We start from the raw sequence: 18840 nt of genomic DNA on the forward strand, positions 1-18840 counted from the left end.
CTAAAGCGTTGGTTGCGCTTCTTCGAGAACGCATATGGCTAATTAATGCCCGAGAAGTTTGCAGTAGAACCGTAAGAAACTGTATACATTGTTTTCATTACAAGCCGAAGTTGCAAAACCAAATAATGGGAAATTTTCCAGTCGAAAGACTTCGAGCACTAAGGCCCTTTCTTATATGTGGCATAGATTTTTGTGGTCCGATATACACATCGTTAAAAATACGCGGCCGACCACCCGTAAAAACATATATTGCAGTTTTCGTTTGCTTTACTTCCAAAGCAGTTCATTTAGAATTAGTTTTAGACCTGTCAACTAATTCATTTATTTTCGCCCTAAAAAGGTTCATTGGTCGCCGAGGAATGCCCCAGAAGATGTTCAGCGACAACGCAACCAACTTCGTCGGCGCCAATCGCAAGCTGCGCGAGCTGAAAGAGGCGTTTCTGGCCCAGGCAACGGAGCTGAAGGGATTCGCCGCAGACGAAGGGTTCAGCTTCACCTTTATACCACCGCGGGCACCGCACTTCGGCGGATTATGGGAGGCCGCGGTGAAGTCCGCCAAACATCTTATCGTTCGCGCAATCGGCAACGTGCTCCTCACGGTAGAGGAGCTATCAACACTGCTGGCCGAAGTGGAAGCAATCCTCAATTCTCGGCCCCTAACACCTCTGAACCAGGACCCCAACGACGGCGAAGCGTTAACTCCGGCGCATCTCTTAATAGGGTGCTCCCTGCGATCACTCCCACTAGCACAGGTAGCAATGGACCCAATTCATTGCTGCGAGAGATGGCAACGTGTTTGCTGTCTCAAGGAACAGTTTTGGCGACAGTGGTCCAAAACATACCTGACGTGTCTTCAGGAGCGCACCAAATGGTTACACCCGAAACGGAATCTGCAGCCCGGCGATCTCGTCCTCGTACACGAAGACAACACACCACCGCAGCAGAAGGGCAAGACGGCAAGGTGCGAGTCGCAGGCATAACAACGAAGGCGGGCACGATTAAGCGCCCCATACACAAATTAGCCTTACTTCCAATGGATGTTGAAGGAACCTGATCCTGTCAAGGTGGCCGGTGTTGCGCCAAGCGACATCTTTTGTAAATCTAAATCTAAATTAGAAAAATGAGATATAAAATTATTATTAGAGCTTATGAAATTGAACTTATAAATATTGAATTGTACAAAATAGCATACTTACCTTAATAATACATTTATATTACCTTCATTTATTACTTACCTTAATTCTATTACAATATTTAACGAAAGATAATTACTTACCCCTTGTATTTGCATTACCACTAGCTTAAGCCGTTAGTTTTTAAGGTTTAGGCTAAGCAATTCGAAGAACGGAATAAATGAAGCATTGTATTAAAGAACTTGAAAACGACCGGACGCGTCTTAGTTTTTTATCGCCATTCCAATCTCAAAAACGCTTGAGATTTTTCAATACCTTACAGATTCACTGGTTAAAGATTAAACAGATTAAAGTCTACTAAAATTATGTATGTATGTATATGAAGGGTTTGAACAATTTTGTCTGATTTCGCTAAATTTATTTCTTTAACATAAGAATTTCAAGAAATTTATAAGCACCAAAATACTGTGATACAGGGTTTCACTCAAAGTAGTGGGTCCACGCCTATTGTTTAATTTTTAACTCACACGATATTTGGAATTCAACTCCTCTCATTATCCTGATCACTTTGACACGACTAAATAACTAAAAAGATTCTTTCTCTTTATTGGCGTTGACACCGGTTACGTGGTTGGAGATTTCCAGTGTAGTCAAGTCTTTCTTCATTTCGTCTTTCCAGCGGTGTGGAGGTCTTCCTCTTCCTCTGCTTCCCCCGACGGGTCTGCGTCGAATACTCTCAGAGCTGGATTGTTTTCATCCATTCGGACGACATGACATTGGCAGCGTAGCAGCTATCACTTCATTCTCAGGACTATGTCAATGTCGTCGTGCATCTCGTATATTTCATCGCTCCATCGACTGTGGTATTCGCCTGGAGTCGTCTTGTCTGAAACCTCGTTTGGAATCGAACGATTCGGAGAGGTTCTTCCCGATCCAGATATTTCGGTATTGCTCAACGTCAGTTTAAGCAGCAGTATTAGTTTAGTAGTGATACCAAATTAAGACGAAAGGCAGCTCCTTTTCGCGCTGTCAAAAGCAGCTTTATAAAGGACGAAGAGGTGGCTTGTGTCGATCATCAATTCGCAGGTATTTTTCAAGATTGTTCAAAAGCTCGGCCGCCAATCCATCAGCCCCCGCCGTTTGTTGTTCTTCAGACCGGTAATTGCTATTCGAACTTCTTCATGTCGGGCAATGGGACGTCTCCATCGTCATCGATTGGGGAATCGAATAAATTGCTTCACTGCCATTCATCTGGCTGGAGAAGTGTTTCCTCCATAATTTTAGTATGCTCGATCGGGTTGGTGGCCTTTCGATCTGGGGTCATCCAGGTAGCTTGATGAATTTTCCTATACTGGAATTTAGTACTACAGGTAACCAATCCATTTGGGATCATGGAGTCAGAATTTACCGGCCGTTGCGTTAAAGTCGTCTTGGATCACATTGTACTTCTTTTCCGACAGGCACGGGTGCGAATCAGCGAAGAACTTCGCTTTCATGCGGATTGTGGCTCGACGTTCACCCACCGAGTTGAATGCCAGGACTCGACGACGGAGCCTCTCTCCCACCAAGAATCCCACACCGAATTTGCGCTACTTCATATTTCCACTCTACTATATGCCACAAGAACCTTCTCGTCTCAGTTCTTCTCCCGTCCATCGCACTTATTGAACGGCGGTGATGTCAGCCTTTACTTTTACGATTAACGAGCTTTTCCATATAAGGGACCAGACATTCTATGTGTATCCTAATCGCAATCCTTAATACGTTTGCAGTGGTCGCCATCAAAAGGAGGGTCTCTCATCCGAGGCTGTAGTATCCTTTTCATTGAGGGTGTTTTTACGTGCAGGGTCCTAAACTCATCGCACAACCCTGGGGTGAGATGATTTTCCTTCAAATGGATGCTTTTTGACTACCCAGAAGTTACTTGGTCTTAGACAGGAAGTCGTGAGATTTTAGCCATATGTAAAGGGATCGTTGCTGGCTACTCCCAAGTGAATAGCACTCAAAAAACTTTCTCCACTTGGGAGAACCTTTAGACATGGCTTAATCCTCCAAAGATTAGGTTTAGATGTTACTAACGAGTAGTTGTGAGTGCATACAAATTTTGCCCACCGACTGTTGTGGGACCGTTTTGGTAGACTTTTATCGGGCAAAAACCATTCAATATTTACATATTTATTAATTTTTGGAGTAAATCTACGTTTTATTATTGTCAGAAATCGGTGCAGAAACTCTTTCTTAATGAGTTTTATCAGTCCATGGTTGTCTTTTAAAAGTCAAACGCGCTTATCTTTTCGGTTGATACTTATTTCAAAACTTGGCATCTATCGCTCAAACCCTTTTTTATTTGTAAATTTTTTTGAATATTCTTCTAACACTTTCCTACCCTATAAAATTGCATCTATTATCGGAATGTTTTTAGACATTACTGTTTCTTGAGGTTTTCCTCAACAAGGTGCATCATCCTGGTACGGTTACGACGAAAATTTGCAGATGATAACAAGACCTTTAAATATTGTAACGGATTTTTCGACCAAGCGTCTACCCTGTAACTCACTCTTTAGTTTGATCACTGGATTGTTAAATAAAAGTCCCACTTTAAGGGCCATACATATGTACATATGTATATCTTTATTTTTACTTAAAACAACAAAACGCTTTACTACTCATTATCTTAGTTTGCAACTTTAGCTTGCCACTCAAAATTTTCAAGTGTTGGACATATTTGACAACACTTTATTGTTACTTTTTGCGGTATAGAAATTTTTTATTTAGCAACACGTTCAGCTTTAGACAAAATCATTTGAAAATGAGGTCGAAATGTGATAAAATGATATTTTTGTAATTAATTTTATTAACACTATAATTTGAATTAATGCTTTACTTTATTTTTTTTTTTAATTGAAACAAGAAGTTTAGTCGCGGTATTACTTTAAAAACATTAAAATCGGCCGCTTTTATATAAGCACAGTAAACCTAGCTTGTTTCTTACTAATTAAACGCAATAAATTAAAAACTATAACTATAATTAGATAATATAACTTAGTTTTAACTTAAGAAAAATAAAAATTGAAAAAAATCCTGAACGAACCAAAAAGACCTAAAAAAATTTAAGAAAGCGTAGTGGTAAGCTTTGAGTGGCCGCGACTGTACCTCAATTGTTCTTTACCAGGCAGCACACTAGAACTGTATCTGCTACACAAACCGACAGCTCTTATTGATTTTATCGTTAACAAAACTTCGCCACTCGAACGTTCTGGCAAATATGAATTTCGCTGACTATTTTTTGTTCTAGCATCCGTGTTCGTCACAATATGCGGCGGTAAATTTGATATATCGATATCATTTTCGATCATTGTTAGCAAACGTGTAAGCGACATCTTATTGTTCACTTTTGCATACGTTAAACTATTTGTTACTTTTGTTTAAATAGTGGGAAAAAGTAACACATCGCCATTTGATGTTCAATGGTTTTCTCGCTCTAACCAATTGCAAATATAATTAATTACCCATATATGCGTACCATGTTTGTTATGTTTTGGTTAACAGAACATCTGTTCGAAGTCTGAACCAAAATAATAACAGAAATGTTGGCAACAAATATATGCAAGAAAGAGTTTTAAAACGAATAAAAGAATCTGTCTGTCTGGTCAAAGGAATCCATGTCTTCTCTAATAGGAAAGTACGCGCGGAATTCAGGACTGAACCTTGTATCTACTCTGTGATACCTAAAATCAATCTGCGCTGATTAAAATCAGCATTGCGCTCGACTCCGCTTTGAGCGTCCTCTCGGTAAGCAGCCTAAACCAAGGATAAACATATGTGGATTTTTGATTTGGGATACAATTTCAATTTAATACTCACTAATAATGCCATTTGTCAGATTGATATTTTATTCAAAATTTTTCGGAAACACTTTTTGCTGTTTTAAATAAAAACTTTTAGTCCGGCAGCACTGGTCACAAAATCAAATTGGAAATGTGACCAATACATTCTCATCTCCATCTATCTTTGCGTTGGACAAGTACACTGGGTACCAATGCTTATCCACACACATGCATACACTCAAGCTTATGAGTATAGGTTGAAGAGAATTTTCGAAAGAACTAAACTTTTAGTTGCTGCTATCTGTTGGTTGATATAAGACGTCGCCAAGTGAACTTGAGCTACCGAGGTTTTTGTTTCTTCGGGTTCACGACATTTTATTTGGTGAAAATGTGATGTGCGAAAATTAATTATTAGTTTTAAAGTTCGTATGCATATACACATGTGATGAAATAAAATTTGAAATAATAACGGTGTCGTGTGTGAAGTATGTGTGTCACGAGTAGTCAACTTGTGTGATGTTTGTATAAACATAAGTTTGGATACATATGTATATTATTGATTAAATCTACGCAAATTAAGTCCAATCAATAAAACGAAAAAAATTGTGAGAAATATACAATCTCTGTCGAATATACTTACATGTACATATTTAAATATCTATACTTATTAATAGAGCTAAAAAATATGTTTATGTGTGCATCTTTAAACATACGTTTGTTATTTGCGACTGTTCTCATCAGCTTATCCATACATACAAGCTTACTGTTCATTTCTGTATTCTCTTATTTCTAAATAATTTATATGCATGCACTAATGTATGTTTGTATATACTTACATATCGGCATACTTAAGAGAGCAATTTATTTTGCATTTCACATGTTTTCAAGAAAGAATAATTCGTAAAAAATGTTTAAAATATTTTATTTGTTTTTGGTGGTGGCGCTACCAGAGCTTGTTTTGGGGGGCAAATTTATATTTATGTACATATATACGTACGGCCACAGATTTACAACACCAGCTACTCGTACATACATATGTAGTTATAGCTATGGACACATAAATGGCACAAAGTTTCATTTCATATAAATGAAATTGTTTAAGTTAAAGTTGTTTAAAATGTAAAAATTTTGCCTTCAATTTGGTGCTGCAGTACTAGAGATGTACTGTACTGCCCAAATATTCCGTTATGTTTTATTATACCCTGAACAGGGTATATTAAGTTTGTCACGAAGTTTGTAACACCTATAAGGAATCGTCGGAGACCCTATAAAGTATATATATAAATTATCAGTATGTCGAGCTGATTCGATTTAGCCATGTCCGTCTGTCTGTCTGTCTGTCTGTCCGTCTGTCCGTCTGTCTGTATATGTACGAAGTAGTCTCTCAGTTTTTAAGATATCGTTTTGAAATTTTGCAAACGTCATTTTCTCTTCAAGAAGCTGCTCATTTGTCGGAACGGCCGATATCGGATCACTATAACATATAGCTGCTATACAAACTGAACGATCGGAATCAAATGCTTGTATGGAAAACTTTCACATTTGACAAGATATATTCACGAAATTTGGTATATGTTATTTTCTAAGGCAACAATGTAATCTCCGAAGAAATTGTTCAGATCGGTTAACTATAGCATATAGCTGCCATACAAACTGAACGATCGGAATCAAGTTATTGTATGGACAACTTTCACATTTGACAAGATACATTCACTAAATTTGATATATGTTATTTTCTAAGGCAACAATGTAATCTCCGAAGAAATTGTTCAGATCGGTTAATTATAGCATATAGCTGCCATACAAACTGAACGATCGGAATCAAGTTCTTGTATGGACAACTTTCACATTTGACAAGATATATTCACGAAATTTGATATATGTTATTTTCTAAGGCAACAATGTAATCTCCGAAGAAATTGTTCAGATCGGTTAACTATAGCATATAGCTGCCATACAAACTGAACGATGGGAATCAAGTTCTTGTATGGACAACTTTCACATTTGACAAGATATATACACTAAATTTGATATATGTTATTTTCTAAGGCAACAATGTAATCTCCGAAGAAATTGTTCAGATCGGTTAACTATAGCATATAGCTGCCATACAAACTGAACGATCGGAATCAAGTTCTTGTATGGACAACTTTCACATTTGACAAGATATATTCACGAAATTTGATATATGTTATTTTTTAAGGCAACAATGTAATCTCTAGAAAACTTGTTTAGAACGGATTACTATAGCATATAGTTTCCATACAAACTGAACACATAGTTACTAACAGAAATGCACCTGTGAAGGGTATTTAGCTTCGGTGCCACCGAAGTTAAGGTTTTTTCTTGGTTTTTGTTTACCTTTATCAATTATGCGTAGTCAATGCTGATTTTGAGTTGACACATAAATGGCACAGATTACTTCGCAGAAGTAGTACTCGCGCAGATTTTAATTTAAGAACATCATTTTTTGTATTGTTGAAAAAAAAATAATTAAAAGTATTTCAGTGAACGAAATAATATAAAATGGGATCCGGAAAGCATACTATAATAGAAGAAAGGGAAATAAATTGGAACATGCATAAAAAAAGGCAAAAAGTGGCCGAAATTGCTAAACTAATGGAAATTTCTCTTAAAAAAGTGTAAAACGCATCGATTCGGAAGCTAAGACAACGTAAAACGGATGCGCGTACAGACGCTGCTATAGTAAGAATCGCCAAAAAAGATCCATTTAAATCATCACGGCAGGTAGCAGCTGATATCAACCAATCATTGGGCTTAGAAATATCTAGACTTGTCAGAAGACGTCTGAATCAGTCAAAATTGTGGGACGCATATCGCGGAAGAAACCACTCCTTCAAAAAAAAATATTTCAAAACGGATTATCTTTGCCAAAGCTCATCAAGAGAAAAGCTTAAATCTTTTGAAAAATATATTGTGGAGTGACGAAACAAAGGTTAACAGGTTAGGATCAGATGGCAGAATATTTGTACATTGTCCTAAGTGCCAAGAATATAATCCTAGGTACACTCAGAAGACGATAAAGCATGGTTGCGGAAATATTATGGTTTGGGGAGTATTTTCTTGGTATGGTGTAGGTTCGCTCGTAAGAATCAATGGAAAAATGGACAAGTTTCAGTACTTGCACATTTTAAAAAAACATATGAAAACCATTTAAGTGGAAATTTATGCAAGGCAATGATCCCAAACACGCCTCGAAGCTAGTTATAAATTGGTTTTCTGCAGAGCGGATAGATATTTTGGATTGGCCAGCGCAAAGCCCTGACTTAAATCCAATTGAAAATCTATGGAATGAAGTCAAGACTGAAATTGCAAAGGTTAATTATAAAAATATGGCCTGCCGTTAAAAAAACTTGGTACGCTATACCTAAAGCTAGGTGTCGGAATCTCGTAGAAAGTATGGGCCTCAGGTGTGAAGCAGTCATTAAAAATAAAGGCTACAGCACAAAATATTAACAATAACAACGTTTGTATAGAACAAAATTTATAAAAATACAATATGAAATAAATTGTCCACCTTTGTTTAGGTTGTACCACTTATGCTACTTTTGTTAGCAATGAATTGTATTAATTTTGTACTGTTATTGAAGACAAAAAAATAACCTTTTAAAAACCCCCAATACTTCTTATTTATTAAAAACATGTATGATACTGTAACACAAGAAAGAAGATATAAAAAATGTGCTAATAATGTGTCCATAGCTGTATATGTATTTATATATCCGTTTGATTGTGCATACTTAGGAGGAAGTTTTGTATACATATATGCTCATAATATATATATTTATTCACTTCTACTATATATACACAATGTACATGTGTGAAGTTTGAAGATTAAATCGGAAGAATGCCAGTAAATAAAGTTTAAAACAAATGTTTTTAGTTTTAAACGTCCGAAATAAAATTGACCAACATTTCCTTGAAATTATGGAAAAACGACACATGTGTGTGTACATGCGTACGTATTTGCATCACCAAAATTAGACATTCTAAGGAAAACAAAGCAAGATGGGTTACAATATTTTCGGCAGGGATTTATAATAGCATCCCCCAATTAAAACATTCTCTAGATTGAGAAATATAGTTGCCGCTGACTTATGGTTTTTGAGATATTTGCATTTAAAGTTAAAAGATATAACTGTTTTAAGTGCGTACTTCTTCGATTTATACTGTTACACTTATATTTTTAACTTTTATAAACATATATGTATGTATACATATAACTATATATATATGGGTAAATTTTACAATAGCATCCTCCGATTTCGGGGTTAAGGTAGGTATCCAGCTCTTAAGTAATTGCTCAAGAAAAAAATACGTTATTTCTTCAAGTAATTTTGACAGCTGGTTACGCATCGTGAATGATCCACATTAGAAGAGCAAAAGAGAATAAATAAAGGAAATAATATGTACATAATATGTACATACATACATATGTACGAGTAAGTGTGTGTTTAATAACATAAATATTTTCATTGCGATTTAAGGAATGTTGTTGATGATTGGTAAGTTTTATACAACATTTCAAAGTTTAACTCATTTAGGAAGAATTTAATGATTACTTTGAATTCCCTCCAAGAAACAATTGTTGATTAATAGTTTCTTCGCCAAATACGCATTTTATTGAAAAAAATTATTAAAAATTAGTACCTACTTAATTTCTTTAGAGCTGCATACTAGCATAAGAAAATTTACCGTTAAAAATTGGGTATGTACGGATAGAGGAAAATGCAGAAAGGAATTCTATTCGCAAAACTAATGTGTTATTTTTTCCTGTCATTGGGGTATTATTTGTTTTCATCATTTCTTTTGGTTCTTCTGTAAAATATGTACGGAAGGTAACACTGATTATTAGTTAGAATGCAACCCTTTAGTTATTGTGTGAACAAAAATAGTTTAACACAAGTTAAATATTGAATAAAAGTTATTTTTGCACTATTTAATATAAAATAGATTGTTAGAAACGAATTAATGAAGTGTAAGTGGATATATAGTAAGTTATAAATATAAGTGTAAAATTCATTATAAATCGGGCAAACACGCTTTTTAAATATTTTAATTTTTGAACTTTAAATGCTAATATCTCAAAAACCATAAGTTAGCGGCAACTAAATACATATATATATTTTCTTGGCACGATTACGATTCTTTTGGCGCCGCGATTTGATGGTACGGGCGGGTAGAAGAGATTCCCATTTGAATTTAAAGTTCGAAAATTTCATAAAGAAATTAACATTCACAGTCTGTGTGTTTACATTCATGACAAATACCAATGTTGCCACATATTGTATTGTGAAAAACTATTCAAAAATTTTTCCGTTAATATATAAAGGGACAGTGGTTAAAAGGAATTTTTTTTTTCATTCATATACAGTGGACCAATAAAGTTTACATACACCTAGTTCTATTAAATTACGACACGTTTATTTGTCATAAAATGAATAAATTTTGTGATTTTTTTCTATCCATTTCAAAAGGTGTATATTTAACGCTAAATTTAGCATATCAAAAAAATTTTTTTTTTTCACAACTAAAAAAAATTAATGCTAAAGCTTAAAATGGGCATAATTTATATCAAAAAAGTTGACGTTCACTAATTATTATTTATATACATCAAAAGTAATTACAATAGTTATAGCGGTTTTTGGCCTACATAATGTTGCAATTATTGTCCCTAGACATCGACGCATGCTCCCCACTCGATTTCTAGTATTATTTCTGGAGATTTTGACCCACTAAGTCCATGATCCAGCTTTCTGGCCTTATTTTGATGAAATTCGATGTTTTCGAATACGATTTTCCAAAAAGTTCCAGATATTTTGAATAGGCTTAATGTATGGTGATTGCGGAACCTATGGAGTTATTTTTAATTCCATAACAACCCTGTACAAGATAAAACGGGTGTTTTGGGTCGTTATCCTGTTGTAAATAGAAGTGACCGATATTAATAGCCGATTTAAGCACACTTAAATATAATTTTTTTTCTTAAAATGTTCAGATGACGTAATTTCATAGAACTAGGTGTATCTAAACTTTATTGGTTCACTGTAGATTATAAATCATATATAATTTAATGAGTGATTCAAAAAAAACAATTTTTTTTTTCGTTAGGTACTCGGAAAAATAGGTTCCTAGACACCTCTAAGAAAGCCTATAAGTTTCATCATTCATAATAATTTTTTTCATAAAAATTCATAAGAAATAAAAAATTTTCCCAAAAATAATCCAACTTCAACCGTTAATATCTTTTAAATGTTTGGGTTTACGAAAAAATCAATGTAGACCTTTTTTGTAGAGCATTCAATTTCCTACAAAATCAAAGGAACAAGATATTTTTTCAAGTAGTTGGAAATGAGATATAAATTTTTCTATCTGATAACAAGAAAAAATAGAAAACTGTATGTAGGAGGACCTTCCCGTTACAATTAAAAACTCATGTTTGGAGAGGCTTTCTTAGAGGTGTCTAGGAACCTATTTTTCCGAGTACCAAACGAAAAAAAAATTTTTTTTTTGAATCACTCTAATGTACATATATACATATATATAGATATAAGTTATATATTTTTTTTGCAATGGTGGCTTTCGGCCACGCTTCAAAACAATAACCCTGGTCGGTCCAAAACCGGGTTCAGAGTGCTTTTATGTGGAACTTTTTTCTGCACTGGCGGCCTTCGGCCACACTTCAAAAAAAGAATAGTGGTCGGTCCAACAACTAGGTGTTCAGAGTTCTTTTGTGTCGAACTTTTTTCTGCACTGATGTTATTTTAACGGTTATCAATCCCCGTTAGGATGGTAAGGGTTATCCAGGTTGCCGTCGACGCCATCTAGCGGGAGGCCCAAAAAACGTGCTGTTTCGACGGGGTCGGACCAAAGGGAAAGGGGTGTTAGATGAGTGGGGTTGTCGGGGCATGCAAATAGGTGACTCCTTGAACCTGCTACAGTATCCAGAACTAAGCTGCACAGTTGCAGAGCAGTTAATTTGCACTGGCGGCCTTTGGCCGCGCTTCAATGTAATAACCCTGGTCGGTCCAACACTGGGGTGGTCAGAGTTCTTTTGTGTCGAAATTTTTCTGCCCTAAATAATAATAAATATGATAAATAGAAAATTTGTTGATTCTTTTTTCACTACACAAAATGTGGAAACTTATATTTGTCATAAATGTAAAGTCACAAATCGTTTGAAACTGTAGGTGCGTTAAATAGTTTGTAAGGATCATTATTTACTTAAAAAATTCCCAATAAATGTAAAATTTAGATATACATACATTTATCAATGTGTACAGCGTAAGTAAACAGATATTTTTGAAAAATGTGTGCAATTTAAGTTAAACATAGTGAAATAGCGAGTATTACTTTCACAAGTTTTTGAACTTTAAATGCAAATATCTCGAAAACTATAAGTCTGAGATGGGTATATGTGTATAAATTTTTTAATCCTGAGATGTTCCTCTATCCATGCGTACCACTCCGAAACCCGGGAATGCTATTCTAAATCCCAGCCTATATTTTTATATCTCCTCTATCTTTGAATACCTATTTTAAAATGTACTGAAGAAATGACATCAGCAGCCATGAAACCCTAAAAACAGCCTTTACCCGATCTTGGGCTGAAATTTCTCCCGATGTAACTAAAAGTTTAGTAACTTCAATGTCACGTCCTCTACAAGCCGAAATTGATACCCAGGATAAACTAACCAAACACTAAGATTCAGAAAACAATATATTTACAAAAAAAAATTTTATTTTTGTGGTAGCTGTATGAAGATTTCTTCATATTTTTGTTGGTGAGAGTATAATCAGTGACGGATTCAGAGGGGGGAAATGGGAGACATGCTTCAAAATAGATTGATCGGTCTGGCATTGCTGCAGGCGCATCGTTACATTGAAGTCACTGGAGAAGAAACTCTCGATTCTCAAAACTTGACCCACATCGTTTGGTTTTGTGAAATTTTTCCGTTCAATACACGAAATGACTACAGTATTATAATTTGCAATAAAGTATATTACCCGCACGTCTACGATTTATACTGTGTTTTTTTCAATTTAGTGGGATTAGATATTTGAAAATTGTTCCACCATGATATTAAACTCCATAAATACTACTATATTTAATATAAATAATAACCTTCATGCTTCAAGTACTCAATATTTCTGGATTCGCCCCTGGTATAATAGTTTTATTCACCTAACGTTTGTACGTATCACCTAAAATTAAGCGAGATAGATATAGGGTAATATATAAATGTTCTAGATGACTAGATGAGTTGAAATCCAAGTGACCGTCTGTCTATCCGTCTGTTCAAGCTGTAATTTTAGTAAAAATTGATATGTGCGTTTGGCACGATTCCGATTACTTTGGCGGAGGTGTAAAAAAACGAATTTCCGTATTAATGGGGTATGTGCGGGTAGGGGAGCTTCTCCAGGGGAAGAATATGTATGTAAAAATAATATTGCTAAACTTATGTTTTTTAAAAATTCCCGATTAAAAATTCAAAAATGTTCACTAATAGCACATGGTATTTCTCTATGTTTCACCAAATTTTTTTTCACATTTTTCACTTTATATATTTAAATATAAATTAATCCTCAGCTCTATGGGCTGTTGTCTTGGATTTTTTGAAATTAGTTCTCAGTTAAACTTTTCTAATCAAATAATTTTTATTCAGCTGTTGTTAAAGTCTGGCTTACGGCTTTTATAGTACGAACTATTTATTCAGCACCATGTGCTGTTGTTAAAGTCCAGATTACAACTAAAGCTTAAAAATAGGAGCCCTGCCTGATTTCCCTACACTTGGCACAATTTAGGCATTTCTGCTGCTACTGCACCTGATGCTGTTGTTGTTTAACTGCACCTGCTGTTGTTGTTGTCGTTTAGACAACAGGTGAATCGCTGCTACCTTTCTGCGTTGGCTGTATTTTATTACGTGATATTATTATATAATATTACTTATTTGATTATTAATTTTAAATAAGAAAAAAATCCATATGCACGGAAAGACCGTTTATACTCTATACTATATCATAAATACACAGGTCAATACTTCCCTGATCCCCCATATAACTAATATAGAGATTTTCGAACTTCCGGGTGATTTTAAACTGCATATATCGGCCAATATTTGAGTTATCTCAATGAAAATTACCGAGTATGTTTGAGGGGGTATTCTCATGTAATCACTTCGAAAAATCGATTTTTTTATATTTTGACAGTAAAACCTATTGAAAACATGCTGTGAAAAATTCAGACCGAAATTCATAGTATTTGATAAGTTAGGCTCATAGTCGCCGACGTGTCGTAAGCGACTGTCTACCAGGTGCCATGACAAGTCTGCAGCTGCAACGTTTCTAAACGCATTTTTCTCGAATCATCATTTTCTGAAACTGTCATGGTCCTAAAAAAAAAAAGTATTCAACCGATTGCTTTAAAATATACATATGTTCTTCTACTATTTCTATTACTTCTATTTATAGTTATCGTCCCTACAAGAATTGTTTATTTTCGAAAATATTTTCATATTTTTTTTAAACGATTTTTAACGAAAAAAAACAAGATTTCCGTCACTTTTTTTTGAAGTTCGACATTTTTATTTTTTTTATGAAATTGATTATATTTGGTAGGAATCCATTCGATTTTTTTATTTCAGACAACATGAATAGCCGCTATCACCATGACCAGTGAACTGCGTTTTTTTGTTGGGGACTACTTTGATTAAAAAAAAAATTTATTAAAAATGTAAAAAACGAAAAAAAAAATTTTTTGCACATTTCAAAATACAAATAAAAATATATAAAAAAATTAAAATGATGGAATTTTGTTGTCGCAAAAACAAATTTTCCTAAAAAGTGGTAAAATGTATGCGTTCACATGAGAGTAGTAGATAAAATTCGGCGAAAACTTCACCTAGTCCCAACATAACCAGGATTTTCGAACATCCAATTTTAAGGAGTGTTTCTTGTGAGGGGTTTAATAATAAGTTATGATTTTCAAAGTTTCTACATTACTAAATATTTTTATAGAATTCTTTGTAGGAAAACAATTCTTACAAAGTTCAACAGATCTTTATTAATTGATTTAATATTTTAAAGCCTGTGAAATAATAGAACCAGAACAGAATTCTTTGAGATTAAAAAATCTTATTTTCGAAAAACGTCAAGAAGTTTATAAATTCAAATGAACATATTTTTAAAAGTATGATAACTCATCAAATAGTAATAATGGCATAAATATTGAAATAAAATAAATATAATTTTACCCTGTTATGTTAAATATAAATTAGTTTGTATTATGAAAATAACCCAGTTGTACATATAATTGTCGCCAGATAATTAGAAATTACATTTATTTTTATATTTTATATTTTTTAAAATATTCTCGATTAAAAATTTAAAAATTTGCACTAATAACACATGGTATTTCTCTATGTTTCACTAATTTTTTTTACATTTTACATTTTTCACTTTGCATATTTAAATATACACTCTAAGTATTGAAATAAGTTAAAATTTCACTTTTATTTCATTGTTTTTCAGCTAAAATTATTAATTTAAAAATCATTTATCAAATTCATGGTTGAAAAGGTTAGAATGTTTACAATTACGAGGAAAACCAGCTTTGCCACATCTTAAAAACCAAAAATAAAAATTTTTAGCGTTTCACACAGTTTTCTTTGTTTGCACTTTCGCCTGATTCTTTTTTCTTTATTTATTATAAAAAATTATAAAAAGCATTTTTCAAGCTAGAATTGAATATGTGAACACTTTTTCCAAATACGTATATGAATAATATGTGATTTATATTTAATAAACACATATAAGTAAAACCATATGATAATATTATAAAATTTATATCATATCAGGGTGTCTGAAGTCGAGCGAATTCCCGGGGTGACTGAAGTACTTTCGCGTAGTACTCCTCTATTAAATTTAATTAAGAAATCCATTTGCATGAAAAGACTGTTTATACTCTATACATACTTCATACTTATTACGTAATATTCTAATATAATATTACTTATATGTACATATCGTCACCACCTAAAATGCAAATTAGTTTACAAGAAAAGGAGAAACGATATAATATAAGCCCCTCCTATTAAAAAAATTGAGTTTTGGTTATAAAGTGGTTATATTTTTTGGTTATCATGCTCTCATATTGAAACAAAATTTGAGTTTTCGTTAAAAATGGTCAAATATTGGTTATTATATCTGACAGCGATTTGCATTTATTTTTGATAATACGTTGTTATGTATTTTAGGTGACAATATATATAATATTATTATATAATATTACTTATTTGTTTATTAAATTTAGAAAAGAAAATATTCATATGCATGCATAGAGGAATTTTCGCGAAAAAGAGGAATTTCAGCGAATTGCCTTGTTATCATATGGCAGCGCTCTATTTCGTCGTAATTGTTAGCACATATAGTAAATGGTGTTTACTACGAGTGTAAAATGTAATTATTAAATAAATATGTATTTCTTAGGTAAAAAACGTGCAAAAAGTGTAAAATATGGATTTATTTTAAGTTTTATAGTTTATTTTAATTAATTTGAAGTGAAAAATGCGCGTAAAGTGTGTTTAATGTGGTGAAATAGGTTCTTGAAATGTTCGAATTTTGGGAATTTTTGAGCTTTAAAGTCGAACTTTTTTAATCAGGAGGACTTTTCCTACGGTACCTTCAGATCGCGGCGCCAAAGAAATCGGAATTGTGCTCAATAAATAATTAAAACATATATTTTCATCCTGTTTGAGTTCATTTTGTTTAAACAACTTTAAACTTAAAACCTTATGTTCTTCTTTAATAATAAGGGTGTCTACATACATAGATTCTTCAACGTGCATACCTAGGCGAGAGTTAAATTCTTAATATATTCTTAATATTCGATTCATCGCTCCAAACATCATACCACCTCAATTAGACCTTGGAAAGTCTACACGTTGTTTCCTTTGAATTTTAGTATAAAGTACCATATTTTTTGTCGGTCTGCCATGAAATCCAGATTCGAATAAACGTTAAGCATTTGTCTTTTGCGATTTTTGGATATTAAATTCAAGTTATTGAAGTTAAATGTCTGTGGAACCTTTTTTTGTATTTTCTGGAGTTGATTGCTTCTTGCTGAAGCTTTTTGAAGCCTTTTTCAGCTTGTGTTGTTATAATTTATGGAATCGAATTTTAACTTTACACTGGCCAAAAATATCTAAAGCTGCGCAGTGCAGGTGTACAGCTGGGGCCATTTCTAAAGAAGATAATGTGCATCCAAAAGTGTGAGGGAATCAAAAGCAATTAGATAAGAAAATTTTTGGGAACGTATTTAATATGCGGTATTTTTTTGACTTTTACTAGATTTGGCAAATTTTTGTATTCTATTTGCATTTTTTTATAATAGTACGATTTTAAAATGTGAAAAAGCTAATTTTCTTTCAATTGTGTTTGTTTGTAAATACTTTTGGTTATAGGTTGCATTTTTTCGGTAATCTTACTTGTGAATATCTAGATAAGAGTTAAATAACTTTACTTTTGTTTCGTTACACCAGAGAATGTTACGCAATTTTTCTTTAGGCTGAAAAACGTTAATACGCTTTATCCTTTGTTGCACGTTATTTTTTGGCACCATAGACATTTTTTTTTGTGCTTCAAGACTTAAGACTTGCCTTTGTAAGCACTTTCTGGAAGATTGATGGATCAGCTCCAATTTTAAAATTACATTTAAGTTGTTTAATGAAATAAATGATTTTTTTCTTACCAACTGTTTTGAAAACTTTAAGTAAATATTTTTTTGTAGGAACTTCCCGTTTTCACCAAATTTTTATTATGCCCTCGAGTCGCAATGTTTGTCCTTTCCCATATACATACATACATACATAAGTATGTATATTCAACAAATGAAAAAACCAGATTCTAATTAATTGATAATTAACCTGAAAGTATTATTCGTACCTTATTTATGAAAATAAATATGTTTTAGTAAATATGTTTTCAATATTGTTTTTAAAAGCTACGCTCCCCTAAACATAAGTTGTTCAAATCGAACACAGTAAATAATCTTTGGATATAAATACATATGTATGCCCAAAGGATGTGTGGGATTTCCTAAGTATTTATATATGTATGTATATATGGTGTATATGGTGTACATACATACATATATCTACCTAAGTATGCCAACAAGTTGGAACATTAAATATACCTACCTAATTAATATATGTATAATACTAAAAGAAAAAAAAATACATACATATATGTATATATGAAAGTAATACTACTGGTTGTGCGCGAATGTGGTTAATTGCATACTTAAATAAACACATGCCTATATATGTACGCCTGGTTGTATGCAGTACACACGTACGTTATTTTTAATATTGAAACAAATGAATTAAAAAATGTGTGTTAAATGCAGAATCGTTAATTTACTGTTAAAATAGAAATTTATGTTTTACTTGTATAAGGCTTGTGCAATGTAATTTTCGAATTCTAATTTTAGTATATATAGTGCTTTAATGAAAACGTACTGAATCATACTTCCTATAAATGAGTATAAATAAACATGACCTGCATATCAAAAGAAGCAACAAAAACATATCAAAAAATATTTATCTAAATCTAAATAAAGAAATGTCGTCATTACTGCAAGCAACCTTTTATAAAACCGGGCCAAAGAAAAGCTTTCGTACGGATATTGTTGATAAGAAATCATGTAAGTAGATGCCAAATGTTTTAACAAAATACTGTTATTTGGAAGATAATTTTGTAACAGGAGGTGTTGATGAAAATATGAATATTAGGGTGCTTCAAAAAAAACTTTAAATTTTAAATTTTTTTTTCAACTCTTACCCCCTCAAATGTTAGTGATT

The 18840-nt window shown here is 33.1% G+C and overlaps 1 protein-coding gene and 1 long non-coding RNA gene across 4 annotated transcripts; both read left to right on the plus strand.

Annotated features, from left to right (window-relative positions):
- The first annotated feature begins 371 nt into the window (after nucleotides 1-371).
- On the plus strand, nucleotides 372-980 carry LOC120780887. Its single transcript, XM_040113123.1, has 2 exons — nucleotides 372-752; nucleotides 858-980. Exons 1-2 carry the CDS (start codon nucleotides 372-374, stop codon nucleotides 978-980), a joined length of 504 nt encoding a protein of 167 aa, XP_039969057.1.
- A 4258-nt stretch (nucleotides 981-5238) lies between these two features.
- Nucleotides 5239-18619, plus strand: LOC120780918. Of its 3 annotated transcripts, none has more exons than XR_005705968.1 (2): nucleotides 5239-5602; nucleotides 18471-18619. It is a non-coding gene; the product is annotated as an uncharacterized LOC120780918 (long non-coding RNA). The 3 variants fall into 3 exon arrangements; XR_005705969.1 differs by having other exon boundaries at nucleotides 5241-5565; XR_005705970.1 differs by having other exon boundaries at nucleotides 5242-5478.
- The last annotated feature ends 221 nt before the right edge of the window (nucleotides 18620-18840 follow it).

The sequence above is a fragment of the Bactrocera tryoni genome, unplaced genomic scaffold, assembly GCF_016617805.1.
Source record: "Bactrocera tryoni isolate S06 unplaced genomic scaffold, CSIRO_BtryS06_freeze2 scaffold_25, whole genome shotgun sequence".
NCBI classification, from domain to species: domain Eukaryota; kingdom Metazoa; phylum Arthropoda; class Insecta; order Diptera; family Tephritidae; genus Bactrocera; species Bactrocera tryoni.

Excerpts from the sequence above, each read along its gene's own strand:
- LOC120780887 (XM_040113123.1), top strand. The coding sequence starts at position 372 with ATGTTCAGCGACAACGCAACCAACTTCGTCGGCGCCAATCGCAAGCTG. Across the intron at positions 753-857 it reads GATCACTCCCACTAGCACAG|GAGCGCACCAAATGGTTACA; the intron begins GTAGCAATGGAC and ends ACGTGTCTTCAG.